Below are 27218 nucleotides of genomic sequence, written 5' to 3'. Positions count from 1 at the left end.
TTTACTAATTTTTGTTTAGCAAATGGTGGATAATGAAATAAAACAAAATCAATTTTTTACAACACTTTATTTTATAAAAAACAGTTATAAAAATAATACATGGTTTTGCTTTTAATTTTTATAACAACATGTGTACTTACCATTTTGTTTTTAATAAATAAATACTCATAAATGCAAAATTATCACATTTTTAACAAACTTCTTAAATTACAAATTAAAATTAAAACATTTTTTGTGACTAACATTTGTGTTATTACTTTAAATACACCTTCACAAGGTATATTTTTACAATGCATTATTATAAACAAACAAGCATAAAAAAGTAAAAAAATTACATTAATAACAACGGCTACGATAAAATACCTCCATTTACATATTCGTCTAAAGGAAAATAATAAGTGATAAATAAATATCGTGAAAAATAACTTAAAAACACGCTTTTAATAAAAATAAACTCATGAAATATTGTACTGTACTGAGCCTTGATAAGTGTAAATAATTTGGAAAATCCAAAAGTGCACGCCTCATAATTTTTTTTTAATAATTATTTATTAATAATTATTTTTGTTTATTTAATAACAATTAAACCACACGAATCAGACCCTGAAAAATGAAAGGGTTCTATTCCTGAGCATACTCAAGCGTAAGAGAAAAAAAAAGACTCGATTAGTAAAGTATTTCGGTCGCTATCGTGTTAACAAGAAAATCCTCCGCACATACAGACACACGGACGTCCAAGACAGAACTTTTTTAAACTGTTTTTTAACTAGTTTAAATAACAAAAATGACATCAAAAATATCATGAATGTTAAAAATAGTGTTTTTTCTTAATATGTGTGTGTATGTATTATCTTACAAGTGCAATGTATGATACATAAAGACATTTTAAGTTTGAAAAATCAGATGTCTTGCGCGAAGTGACAGTAGTACCCACCTCAACGCTTCGCTTATGAGGCGTGCAAAAGATTGAAATTTGAATAATATCCACTTAAAGTGGGTCAAAATCGAAACTAAAGAGTGTTACACTTACAAACAAACAAACAGATATTAAAAGCGTGTTAAAAATAATCACATGAAACCCAAAAAAACCCAGAAAAATCTATAATAAGTTTATAATTTTACAAAAAATCGGTAACAAATCAACATATTTTACAAAAAATCGGTAACAAATCAACATTTTACAAAAAATCGATAATAAGACAAAATATTTTAGAAAATTCGATTGCAAGTCAACATATTATTTTACAAAAAATCGATTACAAGTCAACTTATTTTACAAAAAATCGATTGCAAGTCAAAATATTTTACAAAAAATCGATTATAAATCAACATATTTTACAAAAAATCGATTGCTATCTATTATAAGTACAAATTTTTTCTACAAAAAGACTTATAATTCTTCTCTTTCCTTCTCAATTTTCCAATTGTCCGGTAGCCAGTCATTCTCTACTATTCTAGTCTCGATAATACGCTTATATACAAGAGCTGATAGTCTTGCTGTTCTTTTCTTGTCTTTTGAATCGAAGTCTACCTCGTAAAGACCGAAGCGTTCGCTGAAAAGAAACATTTATTTATAAATAATTTATTTGTTTTTGTATTGTATTATTGAAATAGAATATTGTAAGATAATGAATTGGTTGCCATTTAACAATAACTAATATATAATAATATACCTTACTGGTAACCCTTGCTAAGTAAACTCAGGGTTGCCATCAACTTATAACTTTACTTTATATTTTTTACTATCATAAACTTTGTTTATTTATTAATTTGAACACCACCTATCTTACACTAATCTAATAGAAATCCTATCCAAAGGTTGCATGGCAGAACTCTGTTATAAACAAAGGCTGCCTTTTAAACATGATAAATGTTTCTATCTTTTTATGTGTTATTTTCTATGTGTGTTAAAGAGTATTGTTTTTTATTGTATTGTATTGGATTGTATTGTACTGTACTGTATTGTATTGTATTGTACTGTATTGTATTGCAATGTATTGTATTGTATTTACTCACCTAGTCCCCGCAATCCATTCGACATTATCCATCAAACTCCACACGGTATAACCTTTTATATCAGTACCGTCTTCTATTGCAAACAAAATGGCGGACAAATAATCCCGTAAAGTGGTAACCCTGGATTTATCGTTTAGACCCGTGGTAGTTGACCAACCGTGCTCGGTTATGAATATTTGCGGGTATTTGTATACTTTGTTGAGATATAAGCATAATCGGTATATGCCGTAGGGTGCGCTCTGAAAAAAAAAATATTGCATGTTTTATTTTATGTTAATATGTAGATAATTGAAGGTAGTCGTGAATTTGTTTCCGTAGTACGATATAATGGGGGAAAAGTTAAATGTTGGTTCGATTCCCACTACAATAAATGCTATATAATAATAAAAATTATGTTTTTCAAACTTCTATGCATTTATTTGTTACTATAAATATATTTTTACACTAAAAACAAGGAACTTGCTATGAAAAAGACTTCCTATCAAGTTGATTTTTAAGAGGTTTCTAATTAAAAGTAAGTTTTTTTCTGTTATGGGTAGAATGAAAAAAATACAATAATCTTACTCGACTTATGTCACATTCGAATTAAAAATGTTTTATATCAATATTCCACAAATCAATAATATTTATTTGATTTACGTTTACTTTACCAAAGGCTTTACGTAACACTGAAAATGCTTTGTCAAAATCGTCTTAAAATCAATTATTTAATTTGTTTTGATACACCTTATAAAAATCCAATCAAATTTGATTTGATTTGATTTACCTTCAACCAGACGAAATGTTGACGGTCCTTGCTTTTACAAGTTACACAGAATGATACTAATTTGATTTACCTTTAACCCATTGACCACCGAGCGGCCCGATCGGGCCGAGACACAATAGATTTTCTATTGTGTCTGTGATCCGAGGACTGACGGATTAACCGGACTCAAATCAAATTTTCATTTGGTTTGATTTGAATTTGATTTGATTTACCTTCAACCACATAGACTGCGAGGATCTCCACTCCTTATTATGGGATATATTCACGCCCATATCATCATTGATTGATGGATTATCATATTGTTGATCTGATTGTTCCACGAGGAATGATGTATAATGGTTGATGCCGAGGAAATCTGCTGACCCTGGGTTTGATTAAAATTAAAATTATTTTGTTTGTCACCACATAGTATAAAACAAAGTCGCTTTCTCTGTCCCTATGTCCCTATGTATGCTTAAATCTTTAAAACTACGCAACGGATTTTGATGCGGTTTTTTTTAATAGATAGAGTGATTCAAGGTTTTAGTATATAATTTATTAGGTTTTAGACAAAGCGGGCAAAGCCGCGGGCGTTAAACTAGTATAATATAAATGACTTTCTTTTCTAACTAATCCAACTTCACAAATAAGTCTAATTTAGCCAAAACGTTTTTACCGAATTTGATAAATTATACCATCTATACTAATATTATAAAGCTGAAGAGTTTGTTTGTTTGAACGCAATAATCTCCGGAAATACTGGTCCGATTTGAAAAATTATTTCGGTGTTAGATAGCCCATCTATTGAGGAAGCCTATAGGCTACATATCATCACGCTAAGACCAACAGGAGAGGAGCAATGCGAGTGAAACCGCGGGGAACAGCTAGTAAAATATATACCTAGATGAATTTTTGAATCACAAAGACTTTTAAGAATCTCGAATAGTGTCAATTTAGGTTAAAATTGATTGAGGTTAGAATTTTTTGTAAGAAAACCACACACATCGGCTAATATACTATACCTAAAAACATTGAAATCTATACTAATAGTAAACTGAAGAGTTTGTTTGAACGTGCTAATCTCAGGAACTATTTCACCATTAGAAATTTACATTTATAAATTACACTAGCTGTGCCCCGCGGTTTCACCCGCATTGCTCCGCTCCTGTTGGTCTTAGCGTGATGATATGTAGCCTATAGGCTTCCTCAATAGATGGGCTATCTAACACCGAAATAATTTTTCAAATCGGACCAGTAGTTCCGGAGATTAGCGCGTTCAAACAAACAAACTCTTCAGCTTTATAATATTAGTATAGATGGTATAATTTATCAAATTCGGTAAAAACGTTTTGGCTAAACTAGTTTTATTTGTGAAGTTAGATAAGAAAGTAATTTTATTTGTGAAGTTAGATAAGAAAGTAATTTATATTATACTAGTTCAACGCCCGCGGCTTCGCCCGCTTTGTCTAAAACATAATACTATATGTTTTATACTATGTAGTGATAGTGACAAACAATAAAATAATTTTAATTTTAAGTAAATAAGTAGTAAAGTAAATAATAAAATAAGTGGGCTATCTAACACCGAAAGAATTTCTCAAATCGGACCAGTAGTTCCCGAGATTAGCGCGTTCAAACAAACAAACTCTTCAGCTTTATAATATTAGTATAGATAAATGTCTCTAAACCTATTTTCTCTAAGTTCTATATACGTACCACGGGCAAAGTCGGGGCCAGTAGTATACTAATTACTAACCTTTCAATAGTTTAATTTCCTCTTTACTCAATGTAGGTAACCTAGATTCCTTGTAACCCTGTTCCTTACTCTTTTTAGCAATTCTTTCTTTCACTGAACGCGGGAATCCGCCATCTTCCGACCATATGGGGTCCATGTATAGACCGATCTGAAAAAAAACAATTAGAATTACTTTATAGGTTTAATCGAAAATTTACGGTTAAAATATTATCAGCACACAACTTTCAACAAATAAACACATCACTACATAGTACATATAAAACAAAGTCGCTTTCTCTGTCCCTATGTCCCTATGTATGGTTAAATCTTTAAAACTACGCAACGGATTTTGATGCGGTCTTTTTTAATAGATAGAGTGATTCAAGAGGAAGGTTTTAGTATATAATTTATTAGGTTTTAGACAAAGCGGGCGAAGCCGTGGGCGGTAAGCTAGTTTTGTATAATTTTTCTTGTGTTTATGAAGACTCGCTGTTTATCCTGAATCTGCCCCGATTAAACCGGGATAAATACATAAATAAAATATAACCTAACATAGGTAATTATTAACACATTTAAGGAATGATGTATCTTTCTGTCAATGAAAATCTTTTCAAAATTAGTTCAGTACATACGGAATCTATTTGATATAAACAAATAAACATTTCCAACATTTTCACACAAATGTTATATCTTTTAATAAATTGTATCTATACATATTATATAAATAAACTAGCGGTCCGCCCTGGCTTCGCCCGTGGTACCTACATGTTTAAACTATCCTATCTCTCAAGTTGGATCGAACTGCACATGGTGTGCGAATTTTATTATAATCGGTTAAGTGGTTTAGGAGTCTATTGAGGACAAACATTGTGACACGAGATTTATATATATTAAGATGTGTACTAACCGCAAAGTCTCTATAAATGGCCGCTGCTTCTTCATTCTCTGTTGCATTTGTCTTACCATGCGCCCAACTTAAACCTAACGAAATGCCTACTTGACCTGTAATAAATAAAATATTACTGTGTTTATTTATTATATTTTTCCTATTTTATTAACAAAATAATTTTCCAAGAAATTGCATGTAAATATCAATTTCATCAAAAATTGTTCAGCAAGTTTAGTGTTAAAGAGTAACAAACGCATCTTTATAAATTATTATATTTTGAGAGTGATAGAAACGGTCAGAAGATAACTTCCTAAATTACAAATTAGTTGTTTTACTAAATTAATGCAAAATTCAATATGCATATGTACAGCTATTTTTAGTACACAAACTATATAATTAAAACATGTACTTACCCTTATATTTCTTCTTATATTCTTTCTCATACAATCTATAAGCTTTCGCGTGAGCAAGCATAACATTTTTCACACATATGTAATCTCCGACTCCTTTAGATACTATGCCTGGCGCCATTAAACCACTGTAACCTGTAATAATATAGAAAATAGCTTACATACACAAAGAATTGAAAAAAACATTTTTTTTCTGTTAAAATTAACAACTTTAATGGATTATTTTAAGTGTATCTTAATATTTTGATTTTGTATACTAACACAATTATTTACATTCCCCATATAATATAATTACGAGGCATACAGTAAGTAATTTCTGAATAAGGCTTCACATCCCTCATGCTTTAATGTAATATAAATCAATTGAAAAATATTTATTTATCATTTAACACGATTTATTCTGAAATTGATATTTTTGGTTTTATGGCATTTAAATGTGGTGTGTCCCTTAGACACATAAAACTGAAAGAATAGAATAAATTCGATTGCTCTGGCGGGTCACGAGTGGCTGAGTTGGTCAGGCATCCGCCCCGGAATGGCGCGAAAGGATGCGGGTTCGAGTCCCGCTGAGTGATCGAATTTTTTCTATTCTTTATATATGATTTATTCTTTGTCCACAGGTTTCCAAGCAAAGTGACTTTACCTAAAACAAAACAGACAGACAGGTGCAAACACAAAAAAAAATATAACTCACCTTCAATACAGACACCATTAGGTTGGTTTATAGTGATCCAATATTTGACCCTATCACCGTACTTATCAAACACAACCCTCGCAAAGTCTTCAAACCATTCTACAGATAAGGGGTTGATCCAACCCCCTAGATCTTGTAAGGGCTGCGGTAAATCATAATGGTATAGTGTAACCATGGGTTGAATGTTGTACTTTAATAGTTCGTTGATTAAATTGTCATAGTATTGTATGCCTTTTTCGTTAATTATGTTGGGGTATCCTGGAAAAGGTAGAATTATGAATAAGTGTATTTACAGGGTGTTTCAAAACAATTTTTATTGTATCTAAACTAGATAAAAATACTAAAAAAAATGTGTGCGTGTACTAGTGTACACACGTAAGAAGTGAAACTTCTTTATGACCTTATTTTTCAAAAAATAATTTACTATATGCAACTTTACAGAAATACGTCGAATCATTTAATTATCAAGTAATAATAATATTTCATGTCATAATATTCAAAATAACGATCAAAACAACTATTCGAGTGGTGTGACTGTGTGAGTCAGCGCAGGTGTTGTTGTTTTGATTGTTATTTTGAATATGACATGAAATATTATTATTACTTGATAATTAAATGATTGTTAATACTTTTATACAATTGATTATTATTAAAATAATTAATTAAGTTAATCAATTTATTTACTTTTAAAATAGAATTTTATCCTTAAATTAAACGCGCTAACATACATATAAAAATGAAACCCAGTTTTCCTTGGTCACGGCATCACGCGTGAACGGGTGCACCGATTTCGATAATTCTTTTTTTATAATATTCCTTGAAGTACGAGGATGGTTCTAATGGAAAGAAAACATAAACATGTACCATGGGCGAAGCCGGGGTGGACCGCTAGTTACTATATACTTAAAAATACACAAATTACCTGTGGGAAGTATCCTCGGCCAAGATATAGAGAATCTATAATGATCAACGCCCAACTCTCTCAACATTTCTACATCTCGTTTATACTGGTGATAAGAGTCGCAGGCTTCATCACCATTCCTACCATCGGCTATCACCTCTGGGTAATCGTGGAGGAATCTGTCCCATATGCTTTCGCCTTTACCTGGAGAAAAGTTTAAAAGAAATTAATTATGGTTTATTAACTGAGATTTAATTAGATATGTAAGTAGGGAACAAGTTAAATGCTTGATCACTTTATTTACATTTTTTTTATGTAGGTGCGGACGCATATACTATAGTTTAATTTTATAAGTTTTGCTGAAAAATATCTATCTATATACGGTATATAAAAATAAAACCCGTTTTTGTTGGTCACGGCATCATGAGTGAACGGGTGGACCTATTTCGATAATTCTTCTATTATTATATTCCTTGAAGTATGAGGATGGTTATGTAGAGAAAAGGAAAATATGTACCACGGGCAGAGCCGGGACAGACCGCTAGTACTTATACAAATAAATTTGAATTTATTGCTTAGTGTTTTTTTTTATTTCAATGTTTTTTATTCAGTTATATTGTACATAATTGATATAACAAGTGGCGGTTTCATTAGAAATGCTAATCATTACAATTGATCACATAACAAGTTTCATTCTACTAATAGATGTGACCAAGTTGTTATCTATTTCAATTAACATATTAATTATTTTTAACTATGATAAGAACTTCAATGTTATTTAATTACAGCTACATATTATGTAATATTTAAAACAAAATTGAAAGTTAAGTTTATTCATATGTTTCATTAAAAAACCACATGTTTTTTTCTTTTTTATTGTAAGATTTAAAATATATGGAATGTGTTTCTCTCTAAAAATAGAATATATATTAATGAATTTACCATTTAAGTATTCTCTGTGTACAGAGTGGAAGTATTCTTTGTGTACAATGGGGAAAGAAAAAAAAAACAATAGAAAATATGGATAGAATTTTTAAAGGAAGATTCTTAGTAGACATATGACCACATTGGTTTAAAATAAATATATTCTTTATAGGAGTGAAAACAGTAAAGTAAATAAATAGTATTTTTACTCACCATCGATATTCCAGGCACCTTCAATTTGATATGCAGAAGTAGAAACACCAAATGAGAAATCATCTTTGAATTTCCGAATCCTGTTATCTGACCATCCATAAACACATAAAACACTGAAATTTAAAATATTTAACTTGTAAATCATTATTTCATGCATTTAAATTGCATTAATTTATAATATATTTTTACGTACCAACATGTTAGAAATTGTAATAAACGTAAATACATTTTCCTTAATAGAATAATAAAGGTTCAGTTATAAAATAAAAGTTACGACTCATGCAAAGCCGGTATTTTACTCATAACATACACTGATAAAAAAGATAAAAACACACACTTTCATATATCTACGATAAAGGTAGATAATAAATTGATAGTAATTATAAATAATTAGTAGGTATAGGTATTTATCGACTCGAGTTTGCCGGTTTCGCGGTTCGTAAATACTAATTACGAAATTTACATTTGACAGCCAGTGTTGCCAACTCAATTGTCGAAAAGGCACTAATGCCAACAGCAAAAAAAGACTTGTTTATGTATTTTCCTGTGGTATTTTCAGTCAAAAAGGGCGCTAAACGGTAAAAAACATATTTTTTATTTAGAAAATATATAAAATTTATTCAAGTGAGTGTTATTTATGGCAATTAGAAGTTACGTGAGGAATTTATTTTAAACCATGGCACTTTTTCATTTGTATGAACGTATACCGAGACGTTATGAGGTCAAATATCCAATCTCACATCGGTTTTATTAGGACATCCTTTAATAAATGGCGAAGGTACCATAATTTACAAGGCAATCACATCCACGAACATTGAGGTATTATTACTAGTAAGTAACTCAATGCCTATAAACAAATTTATATATGTAGGTACTTACATAATGACGTATTCAGTGTTCTGTTAGTATTTGTTTAGGGCTGATTTTTCAATCCTTGGTTAATACCATTTAATACTTATTTGTCGAATAGCGCATTTTAAACTACCATTTCAAAAATGTATTATTTGCCCGTCTTTGACAGTTGGTGCGTGAAAAATAGTACTCACTTCGGAGCGCTGTAAAACCTTAGCTATTTATTATATGTAAAAGTTGTTCCTCGAAAAACAATCTACAGAAATGGTCTGATATCATTTCTTCGTAAAATCCATACTAATATTATAAATGCGAAAGTAACTCTGTCTGTCTGTTACTCAATCACGCCTTAACTACTGAACCAATTTGTATGACATTTGGTATAGAGATATTTTGATACTCGAGAAAGGACCTAGGATAGGTTTTATCCCGGAAATCCTAGGGGAACGGGTTTTTCTTTGAAAACGCGGGCGAAGCCGCGGGCGGAAAGCTAGTGATAAATAAAAGTTTTATTGAAAAATATAAATATGATCTCTAATTTCTGAACATGTTCGCTTACTTATAACTTTTTTAATTATTGTTCTACGACAAAAAGTTACTGGACCAAAGTTGTAGAGAATTTACCTAATTTGCAACAAAACAAAATAATGTTAACAAATTTTTTTATCAGCGAGCCCACAAACTTGGTGATAGCTTCACACTGACCCCTCCTTCACATCAAAAAAAATAAAATTGCGTCCTCTAAAAAACGCAACCCCAAATGTAACTTTTCAATGGACTAAGTAGGTACCTAAACTGTATTTTACATAATCGTAAGTAGGTATGTTGATCCAAACATCTCCATTATCACTACATAGTATAAAACGAATTCGCTTTCTCTATCCCTATGTCCCTTTGTATGCTTAAATCTTTAAAGTTTAAACGCAACCGATTTTGATGCGTTTTTTTAATAGATAGAGTGATTCAAGAGGAAGGTTTTAGTACCTTGTATAATTTTTTAGACAAAGTGGGCGAAGCGGGCGGTAAGCTAGTTATATTATATTGGTCCATGATTATATTTATTATTTACGCATACCAAGGGACATAGGGACAGAGAAAGCGACTTTGTTTTATACTATGTAGTGATAATATACAATATACGGAACCCTCGCGCTTACGACTCCACTGTCCTAACAAAGTGACTCATACCTACGTATAAATCACCTGTGATCATAGAATTTATCTATTTATCTTCCAGTAGCTCCTTACCGTGGTGATATCATTGCATGTGAGTTCTGTTTATAAGTGTTTGTTACTTTAATAATTATAATGAAGGTGATAATCTTAAGGTAAAAATCTATATAATAAATTTAATATCCATTTACCAACGTAGTTATATATTAGTAAGTATATTGTTTGTAATAAAAAAATAATAACTAATATTTAAATAAAACATCAGTGATTTAATTTTGATACGATGAAATTTACGATTGTTGTAATTGATGAAATGTTTATTTTATTTCCCTTTCATGGCTACATCGAAATAGATTCGTCACATAACACATTTGAATCAAATAAACAATGTTTATTATTTTAAAAAATCTATTTACTTAAAATATGTAACAGTTTCTCCACTATAAAAAGATAGGTATTCATGGTTAAAATGTCGTTCTTTATCTCGATATTTCATGGCAATAATGAATTTTTTCAGTGGTCTTTTAGTATACTGCTGTGCTTTGCCAAAAAATGAGAGAGAATTTCCCAGTGACTTCCTGTTTGGAACTGCTACTGCATCTTACCAGATTGAAGGAGGCTGGAACGCTGATGGTATGATATTGTTAGTACCTAATTTACTTATTATAAGATATTATACTTACATTATTTTACAAATCATTGCGTTTTTGCGTGTAAAATTTTTATAACAGTAAATTCAAATCTCTCTCTTCAAGTCTGTACACGTACAAATCATATGTCATCATGTAGTGTCATCATGTAGTGTCATCATGTAGATATAATATTTTTACACGCTTTATATTAGCTTCACCTGTATGTTTGTTTGTTTGTAACCGACTTCTTTGGGCGCGATTTTGACCCACTTTTCGTTCAAACTTTGTAGATTTATTGAGGACCGATGACAATACACTAATTTGATAAAATTATTCCATTTTTAAGTTCGGTTTCTATAAAAAGCGTGTTTTTTAGTTTTTTTTAACTATTATTATTTTCATTAAAATTTAAAATAGAGTTTAACGTAAGTAAATGTAGATACAGTTTAAATATTGCTTGAATATTTTTGATTATATTATGTTACTATGGCCTCTTTAAAATAATAAAACAAATTAATAAAAACATGACGTGTTAGGTAAACTCAGGTGCATTGAGTTACTCATACCCATGTTCATACATAGTAACTCAATGCTCAGGTATTACAATATTTATTGTATTGTATTTATTGTAATATTATAAATGCGAAAGTAACTCTGTCTGTCTGTCTGTTACTCAATCACGCCTTAACTAGGTACTGAACCAATTTGCATGAAATTTGGTATAGAGATATTTTGATACCCGAGAAAGGACATAGGATAGGTTTTATCCCGGAAATCCTACGGGAACGGGTTTTTCTTTGAAAACGCGGGTGAAGCCGCGGGCGGAAAGCTAGTAATATTATAAATGCGAAAGTAACTCTGTCTGTCTGTCTGTTAGTCAATCACCCCTAAACTACTGAACCAATTTTCATGAAATTTGGTATGGAGATATAATGATACCCGAGAAAGGACATAGGCTACTCTTTATCCCGAGAAAATGGCGCATTCCCGGAAATCCCACGAGAACGGGAACTATGCGGGTTTTTCTAGCGCGGGCGAAGCCGCGGGCGGAAACCTAGTAAAAAAATAAACGTATAATTTAAAGAACGAAGTACTTAATAGTTTACAAAATTTAAAGCAATTGTACAAATATTATGATCAGATATATAATATACTTACTAGATTTCCGCCCGCGGCTTCGCCCGCGTTTTCAAAGGAAAACTCGTATAGGTCCCGTTACCGTGCTATTTCCGGGATAAAACCTATCCTATGTGTTAATCCAAGTTACCCTCTATATGTGTGCTAAAATTCATTGCAATCGGTTCAGTAGAATTTGCGTGAAAGAGTAACAAACACACACACATCCTCACAAACTTTCGCATTTATAATATTAGTAGGATAGTAGGAAGTAGGATCTTTCTGCTATCATATTAATTATTGGTTACAATGTTTAACTGAAGTGTTTTATTTTATCTAGTAACGCGTCTAGTGCCTATTTACAATGCTAATAAAATTAACATAGTTGTTATTATGACATTTACATTCTAGAGATTCTCAATAATGCACGAGAACCAAGACATAAGGAAATGTAGTTAAATATAATATTATGTGTTACAAAAACACGAATAAAATCATAATTATTAATAATAATTATTCATCACAAGAAAATTTAATTTGCGTTTCTTGAGCTCCTACCTCTCTATCTCTTCCGAATTAAAAGGTTTTATGGAGTCGATATTCGGTTTGGAAATACACGTTTGAACCAGTAAAATAATGCACATACGTTAGAAAAGCCAGTTTTACAACTGAAAACTGAGAATGACTTACTAGTTCTTAAACAATGTAATTTAACTAAATATGTTCATTGCAGGCAAAGGCGAAAACATTTGGGACCATATGACACACACCCGACCTGAAGTTATCGCGGACAAGAGCAATGGAGACGAAGCAGCCGACACCTACCATAATTACAAACGTGACGTCGAAATGATGCGAGAACTTGGCCTAGACGCTTACAGATTCTCCCTCTCCTGGTCTAGGATCCTTCCCAACGGCCTAACCAATGAGATCAATGAAAAAGGCATCGAATTCTACAATAACTACATTAACGAAATGCTCAAATACAACATTACACCCATGGTGACTTTGTATCACTGGGATTTACCACAAAAGCTTCAAGACTTAGGTGGTTTTACCAACCCTCTATTCCCAGAATGGTTTGAAGACTACGCCCGAGTTGTGTATGCGAAATTCGGTGATAGAGTCAAACATTGGATCACCTTCAACGAACCAAGGGAAATATGTTATGAAGGGTATGGATCTAGTACGAAAGCTCCCATTCTTAACGCTACAGATGTTGGTGTTTACCTCTGTGCTAAATATTTAGTTCTGGCTCATGCTAGAGCATACAAGGTATATGACAACGAATTCCGTACAAGTCAAAATGGAGTATGTGGCATTACGATAAGTATCAATTGGATAGGGCCTCTGACGGATTCAGAAGAGGACCAATTTGCAGCTGAAATTAAACGCCAGGCTGAGGTAAAAATATTTTTAAGATAAAAGGAAATCATCGTCAATTTAACCGTTTACAAAATTATTCACGTTTCGACATTTATGGAATTGCAGACGCTATAGTTCTGGTCGATATAGTAATTTTTTTTTACTCGCAAACCAATCTTCTGACTAACCATGTATAATTATTTAGTATAAAATCCTACAAAATATAAGATCATTAATTACGTTATGCACTTTTTGTTGTTTTTTCAAAAAAATTCTCTGCATTTCAGTGGGGCCTGTACGCTGAGCCAATTTTCTCACAAGACGGTGGTTTTCCCAAAGAGTTTTCCGAAATCGTTGCCAAGAAAAGTAAAGAGCAGGGTTACCCGAGATCCCGTATGCCAGAATTCACAGAAGAAGAGAATCAACTCGCTCGTGGAACTGCAGATTTCTTCGGTGTTAACCATTATACTGCCCTTTTGATATCAGCCAATGATTATAAGAGCTGGAATCCCGTACCATCCTTGAATGATGATGCGGTTGTCGGTGTGTATACCCCACCTGAATGGCCGAAATCAGCGTCCCGATGGTTGAAGGTAAGACATACCTAAATTAATAGTTTAATTAGACATTAGTTAGTTCTGACCGTGAACATTCTTATAAATATCTACCGCAGTAATCCATTTCAAATAATTGTACTCGTGTCTCGTAGATTCAACTTTTAACCAGAACTCATAGAAATGTTGTATATACCTATGTATATAATGTGTACTAACTAGGCTCGAGTGTAAAACAATGTATGTTCGATCTTCTTCACTATTCTCCCAATTCTTCATAATGTCCACTTATTTTCACCATCTTGCCCATTATAGCAAGCACCAAACAGTATCTTCAACGCCCTAATACACTTGCACAAGAAATACAATGCTCCAGACATCTACATCACAGAGAATGGCTGGTCCACGACACCAGAAGCTGGATTGGATGATAATGACAGGATTAGATATTATAGAGCAGCTCTAAATAGTGTCCTGGATGCTTTGGAAGCCGGTGTGAATATTAGAGGTTATATGGCCTGGAGCTTGATGGACAACTTTGAATGGATGGAGGGTTATCTGTAAGATCCATTTTTGTTATTAATTTTTCTTGAATATCCGTTCCATCTTGAACGAAAAATAATAAGCTAAAAAAAGTTGATTGTTTATGGATCAATTGTTTACTCTGTATGCAGTTCTACTTTGTCTATTCCAATTTACAGCTGGCAATACTGATAGATAATAAAAATTTTGCAACATAAGTTTTCTTGTTTAGACACTAGATGGCGTTGTAATCAATGACTTTCGATACAAAGAATTTCTATTTTTTTCAGTGAACGCTTCGGATTATATCAAGTTGACTTCACAAGTGCTGAAAAAACACGTACGCCAAGGAAGTCTGCTTTCATTTACAAAGAAATTGTAAGAAGTAGAACTATTGACCCGGACTATGAACCACATAATAGAACTATGTGGATTGATGAAGGACACTAATTTTAGATTATTTTGATACTATAATAAAGTTTTTGTACAGTTAATTGATTTTCATTTTCCCGCTTAAAATTATATCTCTCGTTGGATAGATAATATTCTTATTTACCTACATTAAATACTGTAATAATTATTAAAGATCATAGATGTATTGCTTGTTATTACTCTGAACACTTATAGGTAAATTTTTTACCAGTGCTATAAAAATATTATTAAAATATTCTATTCGGTTAATTGAATGGACTATCGACTATTCATCCACCCACTTTTGAATAATTAACAACTATAATAAAATAATTGCGCACTACTTATTCAATTCTGTAGTTTTAAAATTATGACTATTAAGTAAATTTGCATAATATAATAATTATTATTATAGCTTATTCATCATTATATTATATTTGTTATCATCTTGTTGTAGCCTGTAGGTAACTATTAAGAATGTTATAAGTACATATTAATAACTCAAATATGTAATAATAAAAAAATATTTTTTGACCTTCTTGTTAGAGCAAAGGTAATTTAGATGAGCACATAGGATAGATTTTATCCCGGAAATCCCAAGGGGACGGAATTATGTGGGTTCTTTGAAAACGCAGGCGACGACGCGACGCGGGCGAAAATCTTGTAGGTAATAATTACCTATACCATTTTTTTTTTGTGTAGGTAATAGCATGTAATAGGTATCTCACGAAGGGCAATAACAATTGAATATAAATCCCCCGCTAGATTACCCATTTTAAAATCGATTTAAAATTTGATACGCTCAGAGCGAAGTCGTTCATTGTGCGAAATTATGATTAATTATATTTTGAAAGAAAAACCCGCATGGTTCGCGTTCCCGTGGGATTTCCGGGATAAAACCTATCCTATGTGTTAACATCTAAAATTTGTAACTACCTACATTCTTGCAAATAAATATAATTTGAATTTGAATTTAATCCAAGTTACCTTCTATATGTGTGCTAAATTTCATTGTAATCGGTTCAGTAGTATTTGCGTGAAAGAGTAACAAACACACACATGACATACACATCCTCACAAATTTTCGTAGGAACTAGGATAGGATAGGATATTAGTAGGAACTAGGATATTTAATAAAAACATGCTTCAAATCATGAAATTATTTTTCAAATCATGAAATTATTGCCAATGCCTCGATATGTGCTGATCCTTTATCAAAGTCAGAATGGAATTTTTCTGTTTAAAGTAGTGGATCAAAATCGAGTCTAAGAAGTCGTATTTAACTCAGGCCCCGGAACCACAGACACAATAGAAAATCTATTGTGTCGTGGACCGATCGGGCCACTTGGGGCTCAATGGGAAAAAACATGCAGGTGAATGTGTGGTGGTCACAACAAAGCAATTTAGCAATTTTTTCCCGCAAAATAAACTACCTAAATTAGAAAAATATACAGGGTAACGCTTTTCTTGAAGTCTGTTATAAATAAACCTAAACTTGAAGTGTACTTGAGAAGTATCTTATCAAAAATATACTGTATACTGAATTTGTATCCGCGTATTTTCTTATAAATGTCTCGATGATAATCTAGAATTGATACTATAATCTATGAGTACTATGTTGCTAGGGTTGTATTTATATTAGAGGCCCTGCATATTTAGGCTGTATATAATGGAGCCCTTAATTCTACACACACTGACAACATAACATACCTATTCTTATAGATTTTTGAAGTGAAACTTCTTTAGGCGCGTTGAGAGCAAGGTTGAGAGTAAAATCACAGAATATATTATAATAGTACTGGAAAAATTTCAAGGTCGCGATATGTCAATACTTGGTCAATACTGTCACGTCATGGAGTATTGCGACGATTGATATCTTTGAATTTTGCCAAAGAAGTTTCACTTCTGACTAGTTCTGACCCCTGTGTTTGGCAGACACGCTCGTTTTTATACTATAGGTACCTATTTATTAATGATGAAGAGCAAAAAGCCATACATCCGGCCCCCGGGCCCCGAACAACTGTTGATGCAGGGCTCCTCTATCATAAGACTACGACATCAGTGTATAAACTGTACTTAAAAAATAATACATTTTAACTGGCTGATAAGTTCAATAAGCATGTAGATACATAGATATTAATCACAGCAGACAGATGATCAATATCACATATTTGTATTAGACACATATTATTATTTAAGAGGGTACCTAAAAGATGAATTCGATTATTCATTATTCTATCTAATATTTTTATTATTATATTGAATTATCCAATAGAAACATAACTAGTTTATTTTTTTAGTAAGAAATATTTATTAGATAAAAATATTATAACTAGATCAAGTATATCAACTACCTACACAGTTCTCGTTCATACATAGGGATATGAAACTGTTAACACATATTGAGATATCCTTACAATAACCTTATCCACCTTAGGCATGCTCTTTTGAAATAATCCGTGCATTGAATAAAAACCTCAGTCAAGGAATATTCGTAGAAACGTGCACAAGATCAGCATTTTAACCCATTGACCACCGTAAGGCCCGATCGGGGCGCGACACAATAGATTTTCTATTGTGTCTGTGATTCCGAGGACTGATGGATTAATCACAGGCGACATCCTTTCACTTTACAAATCTTAAACACAAATAAAACAAATCTAGTTATATTGTTATTAGATCGTACCTAGTCGTAGTTAAAAAAGTATTTTTCTACTTCTAAAGTCTAAGCAATTATAATATAACTAGCGGTCCGCCCCGGCTTCGTGGTACCTACATGTTTAAACTATCCTATCTCTCAAGATGGATCGAACTGCACATGGTTAGCGAATTTTAAATTAGAATTTAGACGTCAAAGATGGCATGATTTAGAAAGCGAAAAAGAGACAACTGTAGTAAATTGTGGCTAATTAGCCACATTTAATCGTGCCCCCCCACAAACGCTGATAACTAGTGACTTGATAACCTATCTAGACTTTTACTTATAATAATCAATGCCTCTAAGCGATAAAAATGTCATAACTAAGGTATTCCGGGACTTTTTTATATCTACGGCCGAGACAGCTATACAGCATGAATATAACAAATTATGATAATGATTTCTAGAATTTGATACAAACTTATTTATTTGTGTCACACCACCATCTACTTCGAGTTATTTAAGTTTATTGGAAATTCGATATACAGGGTGTCCCACTGTTGGTATATTAAGCTTAAAGGAGGTTATAGTTTTGCATACGCCAATTTCGTAAAAAATATTTATAAAACACCAGACGCATTTTTTTTTCAAATACATAGATGAATTCTTAAAACTCTATGTGTACACCCAAAACAAGCAACCCGCCCAACTTTACCACCAGCACGTGAGCTATCGTTTAAGATTATGTTTTCATAGACAAAATGCTCACATTAGCGAAGGCCGAAGAGATACATGCCGGCTGTGCGAAGCTAGAGAAGAAAACATGGACTTTCAGGAATTATTAGCAAAAAATTTTTAACGTAATTTTGTTGTTTAAGTATTTTTTGCGTGATCAGTGTATGCTAAGCTTCGCGCTTAGTATACCAATAGTGGGACACCCTGTATAAAACTATCTAAGTAGTTTATTAACAATTCGACAAGGTTCAGCCCCGGTTAGTTTCGGATTAAAATCAAATATATAAATAAAATAGCATGTGTTTTCCAATGAAGTATAACGGCCATAATAGTCGGCTACTCGATTCTCAAATACAATCCCTACTATCCCTACTAATATGTATTTTAAATGCGAAAGTAAAGTGTCTGTCTGTCTGCCTGTTACGCTTTCCCGCTTATACCTCTCAACCATTGAATTACTATGTACTACGTAGTAAGTACATAATAACTCAATGCTCTCAACCGATTTTGATGAAATTTGGCACAGACAATCTTTAGATCCCGAGAAAGAACATAGGCTACCTGTTATCAAAACACCACGCGGGCGAGGCCGCGGGCGGAAGCTAAATAATTATGAAGAAAACATAAAATAATCAAGCAACCTAAAAATATACTTAACTAGGTACTATTGAGTTCCGTTTCAAGTATCAATTTAGGCAATTCAACTAATTAAGTTCTTCTCTAATTAATTGTATTCAGTTTTAAATCACGCCTGGTAGTATTTAAAACAAAGTCGCTGTCGCTGTTTATCCATCCCTATGTACCTACATGTCAATACATATTGATAAAGAATGATATTTTTACACCAGAGACAGGCCAATAAAATCTTTAAGGGTACCATTTTCAAGTACAATTTCGCTGTTTACAGTGCTTGTGGTTTTATTATTTGAGACGTAGATTCGTATCGGATTAGCAGAAAAATCTCGATTGTTACCATTTATCATTTTATCGATTATCTATTGATGAATAGTCACATATATAAGACTCCCGATGCTGTTTCTTTGCATAGTTACAAGATGAGGGCGGTTATACTAAGGTAAATATTATTTCTCTTTTTTAAAGCCATTTTCGTGTTATTTAAATCTTCTCGCTTGTGATTAATTTAACCATATAGATGGTTTAAATAGGAAACAACGTAAAGGAACAATAAATTTTTAATTTTTTGATAGGAGAATTAATAAATCTAGCTTTTTGAACCCTTATTTAGGACATTACATAATATCATACATATATATATGTCAGCTAATATAGCCATTTATGGCGCCTAATCTATACTTTAATAATATTATAAAGCTGAAGAGTTTGTTTGTTTGTTTGAACGCGCTAATCTCAAGAAATACTGCTCCGATTTGAAAAATTATTTCGGTGTTAGATTGCTCATTTATCGAGAAAGGCTCATTTTTCATCACGCTAAGACCAACAGGAGCGGAGCAATGCTGGTATAACATTGCGAGGAACAGCCAGTACTTTTATTTATTTGTTAATTATTAAGTTTATTGAATAATATAATATGTTTTTTGCAGCGTTTTATTAGTTGTGAGCTGCTACGCTCTACCAAAACAAGAAAGGAAGTTCCCAGATGACTTCCTTTTCGGAACCGCCACAGCATCTTACCAAATAGAGGGAGGATGGAATGCTGATGGTATGTATGTCTTAAATTGATCATTTAGAAGTGTTCATTTAAGCATCTTCACCTTTGGATTGAAGTCAGAGGCTGTTTAGCTACCCCTGTTCTACACATTTAAAGTATTCTATCTAACCCAATATCACTATATAAGTCGATGTAGTTGTAGTAATATTGAGCTTACTCTTTTTAGGTAAGGGTGAAAACATTTGGGATCGCATGACACACACCAAACCAGAAGTCATTCGCGATCTAAGCAATGGAGACGAAGCCGCTGACTCCTACAACAATTACAAACGCGACGTCGAAATGATGAGAGAACTCGGTTTAGATGCCTATAGATTCTCCCTTTCCTGGGCCAGAATCTTACCCAACGGTATAGCCAATCAAATCAACCAACCAGGCGTTGATTTTTACAACAACTACATCAATGAAATGCTCAAATATAACATTACGCCCTTGGTAACTTTGTACCACTGGGACTTGCCACAAAAACTTCAAGATTTGGGTGGTTTCACCAGCCCTCTATTCCCCGAATGGTTTGAGGATTACGCAAGGGTTGTGTTTGACAGTTTTGGCGACCGTGTCAAGCATTGGATTACTTTCAACGAACCTAGAGAAGTATGCTATGAAGGTTATGGTGCCGCCACAAAGGCACCCATTCTAAATGCTACTGATGTGGGCGTCTACCTCTGCGCTAAGCACTTAGTTCTTGGTCACGCTAGAGCATACCACGTGTACGACAAAGAGTTCCGTGCATCACAAGGAGGAAACTGTGGTATTACGATAAGTGTCAATTGGTTTGGTCCTTTGACTGATTCTGAAGAGGATCAGATGGCTGCGGAGATGAGAAGACAGGCGGAGGTAAGATAATGATACAATTATATAATATTGCGGAATTTGATAAACATGTCAATGTTATGATAATATTTACGAGCATTACTATCAGACAAGTTCAAGTGTAAGCCTTGGGTATTATTAGTTAGTTTGTTTATAAACTTATCTAGGAACAAGTACATATTAGGTACATATTTTATTATTAGGAAATAACTAGTATCTTAGTATCACACGACAACTATTATTTATTTTTATCATGAAACATGATGACAGATTTTTGTTTTGAATTTCTTAGATAGCAATGTTATCTACTATATAAAAATAAGCCGGGTTTTCCTTCCTGACGATATAACTCCAGAACGCACGAACCGATTTCCATGGTTTTGCATTCGTTGGAAAGGTCTCGGGCTCCGTGAGATTTATAGCAAAGAAAAGGTGTCTCTGGTGGCGAAACGGAGTTCGCCCGGTTTGCTAGTTACATAATATATGAATCAAGATCACTTCAAAATAAAATAGTAAATCAAACAATGAGGCATACTGATGAAAATTTTTATACAAATTTCAGTGGGGCTTATATGCGGAGCCTATCTTCTCAGAAGAAGGTGGTTTCCCCAAGGAATTATCTGAAAGAGTAGCACAAAACAGCAAGGAGCAGGGTTACCCAAGGTCACGTATGCCAGAATTCACTGAAGAAGAGAAAGATTTAGTTCGAGGAGCATCTGATTTCTTTGGCGTTAACCATTACACGGCCGTTTTAATATCGGCAGATGAACAGTATAAGACTTGGAACCCTACACCCTCTTTGTATGCTGATGCCGATGTTGGTAGCTATACACCCCCAGAATGGCCGCAATCTGCCTCAACATGGTTAAAGGTGAGATTTAAATTAGATTAGCTTAGCTCACTTCGCCTGCGTATTTAAGGAAAATCCCAGCAATGAGATATTCCACGCCGGGTGAAAGTAGCCTATAGGTACTCTTTAGACTCCTCTAACAAAAATATATCAAAAATTTGCACCACTGCGACGTGAAAGAATGACAATCAAACGATTAATCACGCTTTCGCATTTATAATATTAGTAGCTACCACCTAGTTATTATTCTGTGATATTAGTAAGGACATTAATTATAGTATAGTACTAGTGGTCCGCCCCGGCGTCGCCCGTGGTACCTACATGTTTAAACTATCCTATCTCTCAAGTTGGATCGAACTGCACATGGTGTGCGAATTTTATTATAATTGGTTAAGTGGTTTAGGAGTCCATTGAGGACAAACATTGTGACACGAGATTTATATATATTAAAGATAGTATAGTAGGTATATTACAGAGACATTATCTAGGTACCTATATCGAGTACCTACGTGCCTCGAGCATACTAAACGATCCAAGTAAGAATAGGGATGTCGACAACAATTATTTTTTAAATACGATTTGACAATACGATTAGGTAATATTCTGACTACCTAATATATTATTTAAATACAAACGTTTTTTCTTAACTTAAATAGTTAATCAAGTAAAACTTATGACATCTCAAAATGGCGCAGAATCGATCCTATTCTTTGTTGGATTGCATAGAAATAATAACGTTATTAAGTATTTTTTTTAATAATTATTATTACCACGCCAATCATTTTCCAACACAAAATCAACTCAAGTTATATTTAGCGGAAAAACCACCTACCTTGTGTCCTTTTCAATACTTTTTTCCTGCAGTAATAACTTCAAAATCTGTTCAAGTGCACGGTATGACGGTACTTGCACATAAGCACAATAGATACTACTCGACCAAGCCAACTAGACGCTCGGGTGGAATGCGGCCTCCCCGCCCGCTTACCGCCTCAGGTACCGCGTTCGCCTTAGTACGGTTCGCAGCATCGACGCATTCGTACGTTTCGCATCGCTAGTTTTTTTTTTTTTTTTTTTTAATCTATATTTAAGGAGCTTAGTCGGAAGTCGATTATGTCGCTCCGTATGTCCTCAAAAACATGTAATTAGCTCTGATTTAAATACACATTACCTAGCTTGTATAGCTGTCTTGCATTGTCCGACATCGGAAATGCTAGACAGCTATTACAAAATCCAACCTTAGTTAAATAGTCATCTGGTAGGGCTCTTTTCCGTTCAGTTTGGTTCCGGACACACTCCATCAAGACATGATAGACATCCTCAACCACTCCACACTGTGCACAATTCATTGTATTCGATTTACGCATAAGATATTTAAACTGATTCAATGGAATGTGTCCGGAGCGAAGACGTAAAGCAATCACAATTTCGGGTCTTTTAAAATCACATTTACAGATCCAAGGACATCTTAAAGGTTCCGACTATTTCTGTACTTTTTATTATTAATCGTTAAAGCTTGTTGTTGACTGTTAAGTTTTTCGTTGTTATTTGTTTAAGTTTTTACTGTGTTGTTATTCATAGACAGCCCTCGAAATGGGGAAAAATAAGACTATTCATAGCGGAGAGCGAACAGTGATATTATTAATTTTTTTTTTTTGCTATCTGTACCCGAGACATGGGCGGGTGACGTCACAGTTGAAAAGGGTCTAGTTGGCTTGGTCGAGTAGTACCTACCTACATATTAAAATTTAAAATAGTAACATCGTGTTTACTGGTTTCCCTGTAGTAAATCCAATTTATTTCACTTCAAGCCCAATTAAAATGTTAAGGTTAAATGAAAAGTAAAAATTAATTTTACAAAATATTATTCGTAAGGTACGGTCTACTTATAGCTTAATACCATGTAATATGTACGTAATGGTTTGTTAATTTATGTTATTAATTTCGCTTTTACACATTTCTTTGATTTATAAACTAAATTACTTTACTATGCGTGCCAAATAAGAATAGGACTGTCAAGACGCCATATTGTTCAGTAATACGCGCTAACTTCATTACCAAAGCGTATGGTGTGCAAAAAAATCAATAAAGATTAAAGATTAAGATCAATAAAATATTCAGTTTAAATATTTAATGTACGCTTTGTTGGTATTTCTAATATATTTCACGCCAAATTTATTATGAATGAGTAGGATTTGAAAATAAAAGCACGTATATAAAAAAACACATATATTATTTCAGTTTTTATCAATCGGATAATATTTGCTCTACACCACTTAACACAGCGTCATCGTCGTCGTATTCTGAATCTTCATTGCTGTCGCTGTCACTGCTATCTCCGCATTAACTATGAAAATGTTAACTTTTATGAATACTGTTTCCACACCTGTATCATTAATTTATCCATAATCCATCAGTGAAATTCAATAAATAGTATTTTTTAATGAATATAACGATTATACAATAATTAAATAGAATCATGAACAATACAAAATAATTATATGAAAATTCTTTTTCGCACATTTTTTTGCTGGCAGTACTAATTTGAGGGTTTTCGTGTGAAGTTGGCAGCAAGCGCGGTCCTATTCTTAGTTGGCACGCATAGTAATTAAAACCATTCCATATAATAACTGAATAGTAAACAGCGCGGGAAAATAGTGTTGACAGAACACTCAACACTTTCTTTGTTGCCATAGACGAAAAATATATTTCTGCAATAATAATTTTGTCTCAATTTCAGCAAGCACCGAACAGCATTTACAATTCACTCACTTTTCTTAGTAAAAAATATAATCATCCAGTTTTTTACATCACTGAAAATGGCTGGTCCAGTGATCCCGACTCAGGGTTGGAGGATGATGACAGAATAAACTATTACAGAGCTGCTTTGAACAGCGTGCTTGATACTTTAGAAGCTGGTGTCAATCTTAAGGGTTATATGGCGTGGAGTTTGATGGATAACTTCGAATGGATGGAAGGTTATCTGTAAGTATTGAAACGATGCAATTATTGTGCAATTTATATTTTATTTTATTAAAGTATTATCTTTTTAAATAAAGGCAGCTGATGTGTATCAAAAAATGATAAAAGCACACACACATATCATATTTATTTAGATCTTACAATCCAAATATTATTAATTTGATTCTTATGATTTATTTCTATTTACAGAGAACGTTTCGGTCTATACCATGTCGACTTCGAAAGTGCAGAAAAAACACGTACACCAAGAAAATCAGCTTTTGTATATAAAGAGATTATTAGAAGTCGTACGATTGACCCCGACTACGAACCTTCATCTAGAATTATGTGGATCGACGAAGGACATTAATTTATATATTTTTAAGAATTACATATATTATCTGATGATTAAATAAAGACAAACAAGAGACTACCAATAATAAATATTTAAATTATAGAATATTATGTTTCGTTTTATTTATTTCAATACAATTAATTTATAAACACTACAATCAGTTTCACCCACTAACTAGACGAATCTTCGGGAAAAAACCAGTAAATTTCATGAGATTAACACTTTAGAAAACACATTATATTGTGTTTTTCGAATGTATAGCCTATATTACAAACTCTAAAGTTTTATCTAAAACCGTCCACTACTTTTTTTAATGAGAGCGTAACAAATATACATCTACCCGCACAAACTTCGCATTTGTAATATTATATTAGAAGGATTTGGCATTTAGTCAAATTAAAATATATAAAAGTTTGCAGTCTACAATATTACTAGGATCATACTAAGAATTTTAATGAATGAAAAATAACGCCTCTAAAATGTTAATAGGCTATTTGACAGTATAAAAAATAAATTACTTTTTTGTGTAATCCATATATATATAAGGTTTTTAAAGCGATTTAAATTAATAAATGATATAAATAATAGCTTATTTGTTTATAAATCGTCGAGAAAAAACATCATATTTTTTAAAATTACCACGTGACCGAAAACATCCATGATTGGCTGCATCTGCCATGACGTCACAGCTGCGTAAATAACAAGTGATCCCAACGTTTTGGTTTACTCACGTCGTTGCTAAATTTCGCTTTTGGTTTTGTTTCTTGTATAACTTATTTCTTGTGATTCAAGGTGTCTGTAATCAGTTTTGTTCTTTATGTGTTATTTTTGTTTGTCATGGAACCTAATTTCGAAAAAGCAGACAGTAGAAATCTACCTAAAGTGGACGCTGTATTGGTTGACATGTTCTATAAAAACAACCCAGACTTTTACGCTCCTGAATTGAGAAATGTGAAAACAGCTACGTAAGTTAATATTTCAATCGTCATTCATTACCTTTTTAGTTAAATGTACCTACAAACATGAATCACAATTGCACAATAATTATTATGAAGTTTTTACATTTTTTAGGTTATGCCCTTTGTTTTTCATTTCAGCCATCCAGTTTATAGGATCAAAATTGACGTGTTTGTATTGATTATTTTCAATATCAATACAAACACGTCATCATCAATTTATATATATCATTATCTTACCTCAAGCAGGTAAGTAATGAGACGATTTATACTATCTACTAGCTTTCCACCCGCGGCATCGCCCGCGCAGTCTTAGAAAAACCCGCATAGTTCCCCTTCCCGTGGGATTTCCGGGATAAAACCTATCCTATGTCCTTTCTCGGGTATCAAAATATCTCCATACCAAATTTCATGCAAATTGGTTCAGTAGTTAAGGCGTGATTGAGTAACAGACAGACAGACAGAGTTACTTTCGCATTTATAATATTAGTATGGATTATAAATTTATTATTTACTAGCGGTCCGCCCCAGCTTCGCCCGTGGTACATATTTCGCAATAAAAGGTAGCCTATGTTCTTTCTCAGGGTCTAAATATTGTCTGTGCCAAATTGCATCAAAATCGCTCCGGAAGTTTATGAGACTATTCATTACAATCAAACAAACAAACCATCCCATCCCCTCAGTATCTCCCATCCTCACCACTTCCATCTTCCCCAATCCTCCCAACCGTCATCCTCCCCACTCCCATCCTCCCCACTCCCCACTCCTATCCTTCCCTATCCCATCCTCCCAACTCCCATCCTCCCCACTCCCATCCTCCCACATTCCATCCTCCCCACTCCCCACTCCCATCCTCCCACATTCCACCCTCCCACATTCCATCCTCCATCCTCCCCACTCCCATCCTCACACATTCCATCCTCCCTACTCCCATCCTCCCCACTTCCATCCTCCCCACTCCCATCCTCCCCACTTCCATCCTCCCCACTCCCATCCTCCCACATTCCATCCTCCCACATTCCATCCTCCCACATCCCATCCTCCCACATTCCATCCTCCCACATTCCATCC

The 27218-nt window shown here is 33.2% G+C and overlaps 3 protein-coding genes and 1 long non-coding RNA gene across 5 annotated transcripts in view; 3 read left to right on the top strand and 1 right to left on the bottom strand.

The window, feature by feature from the left end:
* The window catches only part of LOC149478108 (uncharacterized), a 175099-nt gene that overhangs the window by 126141 nt on the left and 21740 nt on the right, over window positions 1-27218 (top strand). The gene's annotated exons all lie outside the window — the stretch shown is intronic.
* LOC149478111 (myrosinase 1-like) lies at window positions 834-8776 on the bottom strand. The gene is made up of 10 exons (XM_089709886.1): window positions 8721-8776; window positions 8528-8640; window positions 7412-7594; window positions 6490-6747; window positions 5799-5930; window positions 5404-5498; window positions 4518-4665; window positions 2995-3146; window positions 2017-2255; window positions 834-1553 (listed from the first exon to the last, which is right to left on the bottom strand). Exons 1-10 carry the CDS (start codon window positions 8753-8755, stop codon window positions 1391-1393), a joined length of 1518 nt encoding a protein of 505 aa, XP_089566012.1. The 5' UTR covers window positions 8756-8776; the 3' UTR covers window positions 834-1390.
* On the top strand, window positions 9224-15235 carry LOC149478110 (myrosinase 1-like). Of its 2 annotated transcripts, none has more exons than XM_089709888.1 (6): window positions 9224-9346; window positions 11070-11185; window positions 13034-13704; window positions 13953-14258; window positions 14535-14779; window positions 15032-15235. In XM_089709888.1, the coding sequence occupies exons 3-6, from the start codon at window positions 13060-13062 to the stop codon at window positions 15189-15191; spliced, it is 1356 nt and encodes a 451-aa protein (XP_089566014.1). In that variant the 5' UTR covers window positions 9224-9346; window positions 11070-11185; window positions 13034-13059; the 3' UTR covers window positions 15192-15235. The 2 variants fall into 2 exon arrangements, with proteins under 2 accessions (XP_089566014.1, XP_089566013.1); XM_089709887.1 differs by lacking the exon at window positions 9224-9346 and adding an exon at window positions 10622-10707.
* LOC149478109 (myrosinase 1-like) lies at window positions 20103-25288 on the top strand. The gene is made up of 5 exons (XM_089709899.1): window positions 20103-20206; window positions 20382-21052; window positions 21591-21899; window positions 24616-24860; window positions 25047-25288. The coding sequence occupies exons 2-5, from the start codon at window positions 20408-20410 to the stop codon at window positions 25204-25206; spliced, it is 1359 nt and encodes a 452-aa protein (XP_089566025.1). The 5' UTR covers window positions 20103-20206; window positions 20382-20407; the 3' UTR covers window positions 25207-25288.

Source organism: Colias philodice, chromosome 23, assembly GCF_061535455.1.
Source record: "Colias philodice isolate Cphi_HAF_F1 chromosome 23, ilColPhil1 Martin Lab GWU primary, whole genome shotgun sequence".
Lineage (NCBI taxonomy): Eukaryota > Metazoa > Arthropoda > Insecta > Lepidoptera > Pieridae > Colias > Colias philodice.
The sequence above is the reverse complement of the archived record's forward strand: the minus strand, read 5'-3'. Positions and strand labels throughout refer to the sequence as shown.

Coding starts and splice junctions, on each gene's coding strand:
- LOC149478111 (XM_089709886.1), bottom strand. CDS start 8,755: ATGTATTTACGTTTATTACAATTTCTAACATGTTG. Junction 4,666..5,403: donor CCATTTATAGAGACTTTGCG/GTTAGTACACAT, acceptor GTTTTTTTTCAG/ATCGGTCTATACATGGACCC. Junction 2,256..2,994: donor CGCAGTCTATGTGGTTGAAG/GTAAATCAAATC, acceptor TTTTTTTTTCAG/AGCGCACCCTACGGCATATA.
- LOC149478109 (XM_089709899.1), top strand. CDS start 20,408: ATGACACACACCAAACCAGAAGTCATTCGCGATCTAAGCAATGGAGAC. Junction 21,053..21,590: donor AGATGAGAAGACAGGCGGAG/GTAAGATAATGA, acceptor TACAAATTTCAG/TGGGGCTTATATGCGGAGCC. Junction 21,900..24,615: donor CTGCCTCAACATGGTTAAAG/GTGAGATTTAAA, acceptor TCTCAATTTCAG/CAAGCACCGAACAGCATTTA.
- LOC149478110 (XM_089709887.1), top strand. CDS start 10,688: ATGAAGGTGATAATCTTAAG. Junction 10,708..11,069: donor ATGAAGGTGATAATCTTAAG/GTAAAAATCTAT, acceptor GAATTTTTTCAG/TGGTCTTTTAGTATACTGCT. Junction 14,780..15,031: donor GAATGGATGGAGGGTTATCT/GTAAGATCCATT, acceptor TATTTTTTTCAG/TGAACGCTTCGGATTATATC.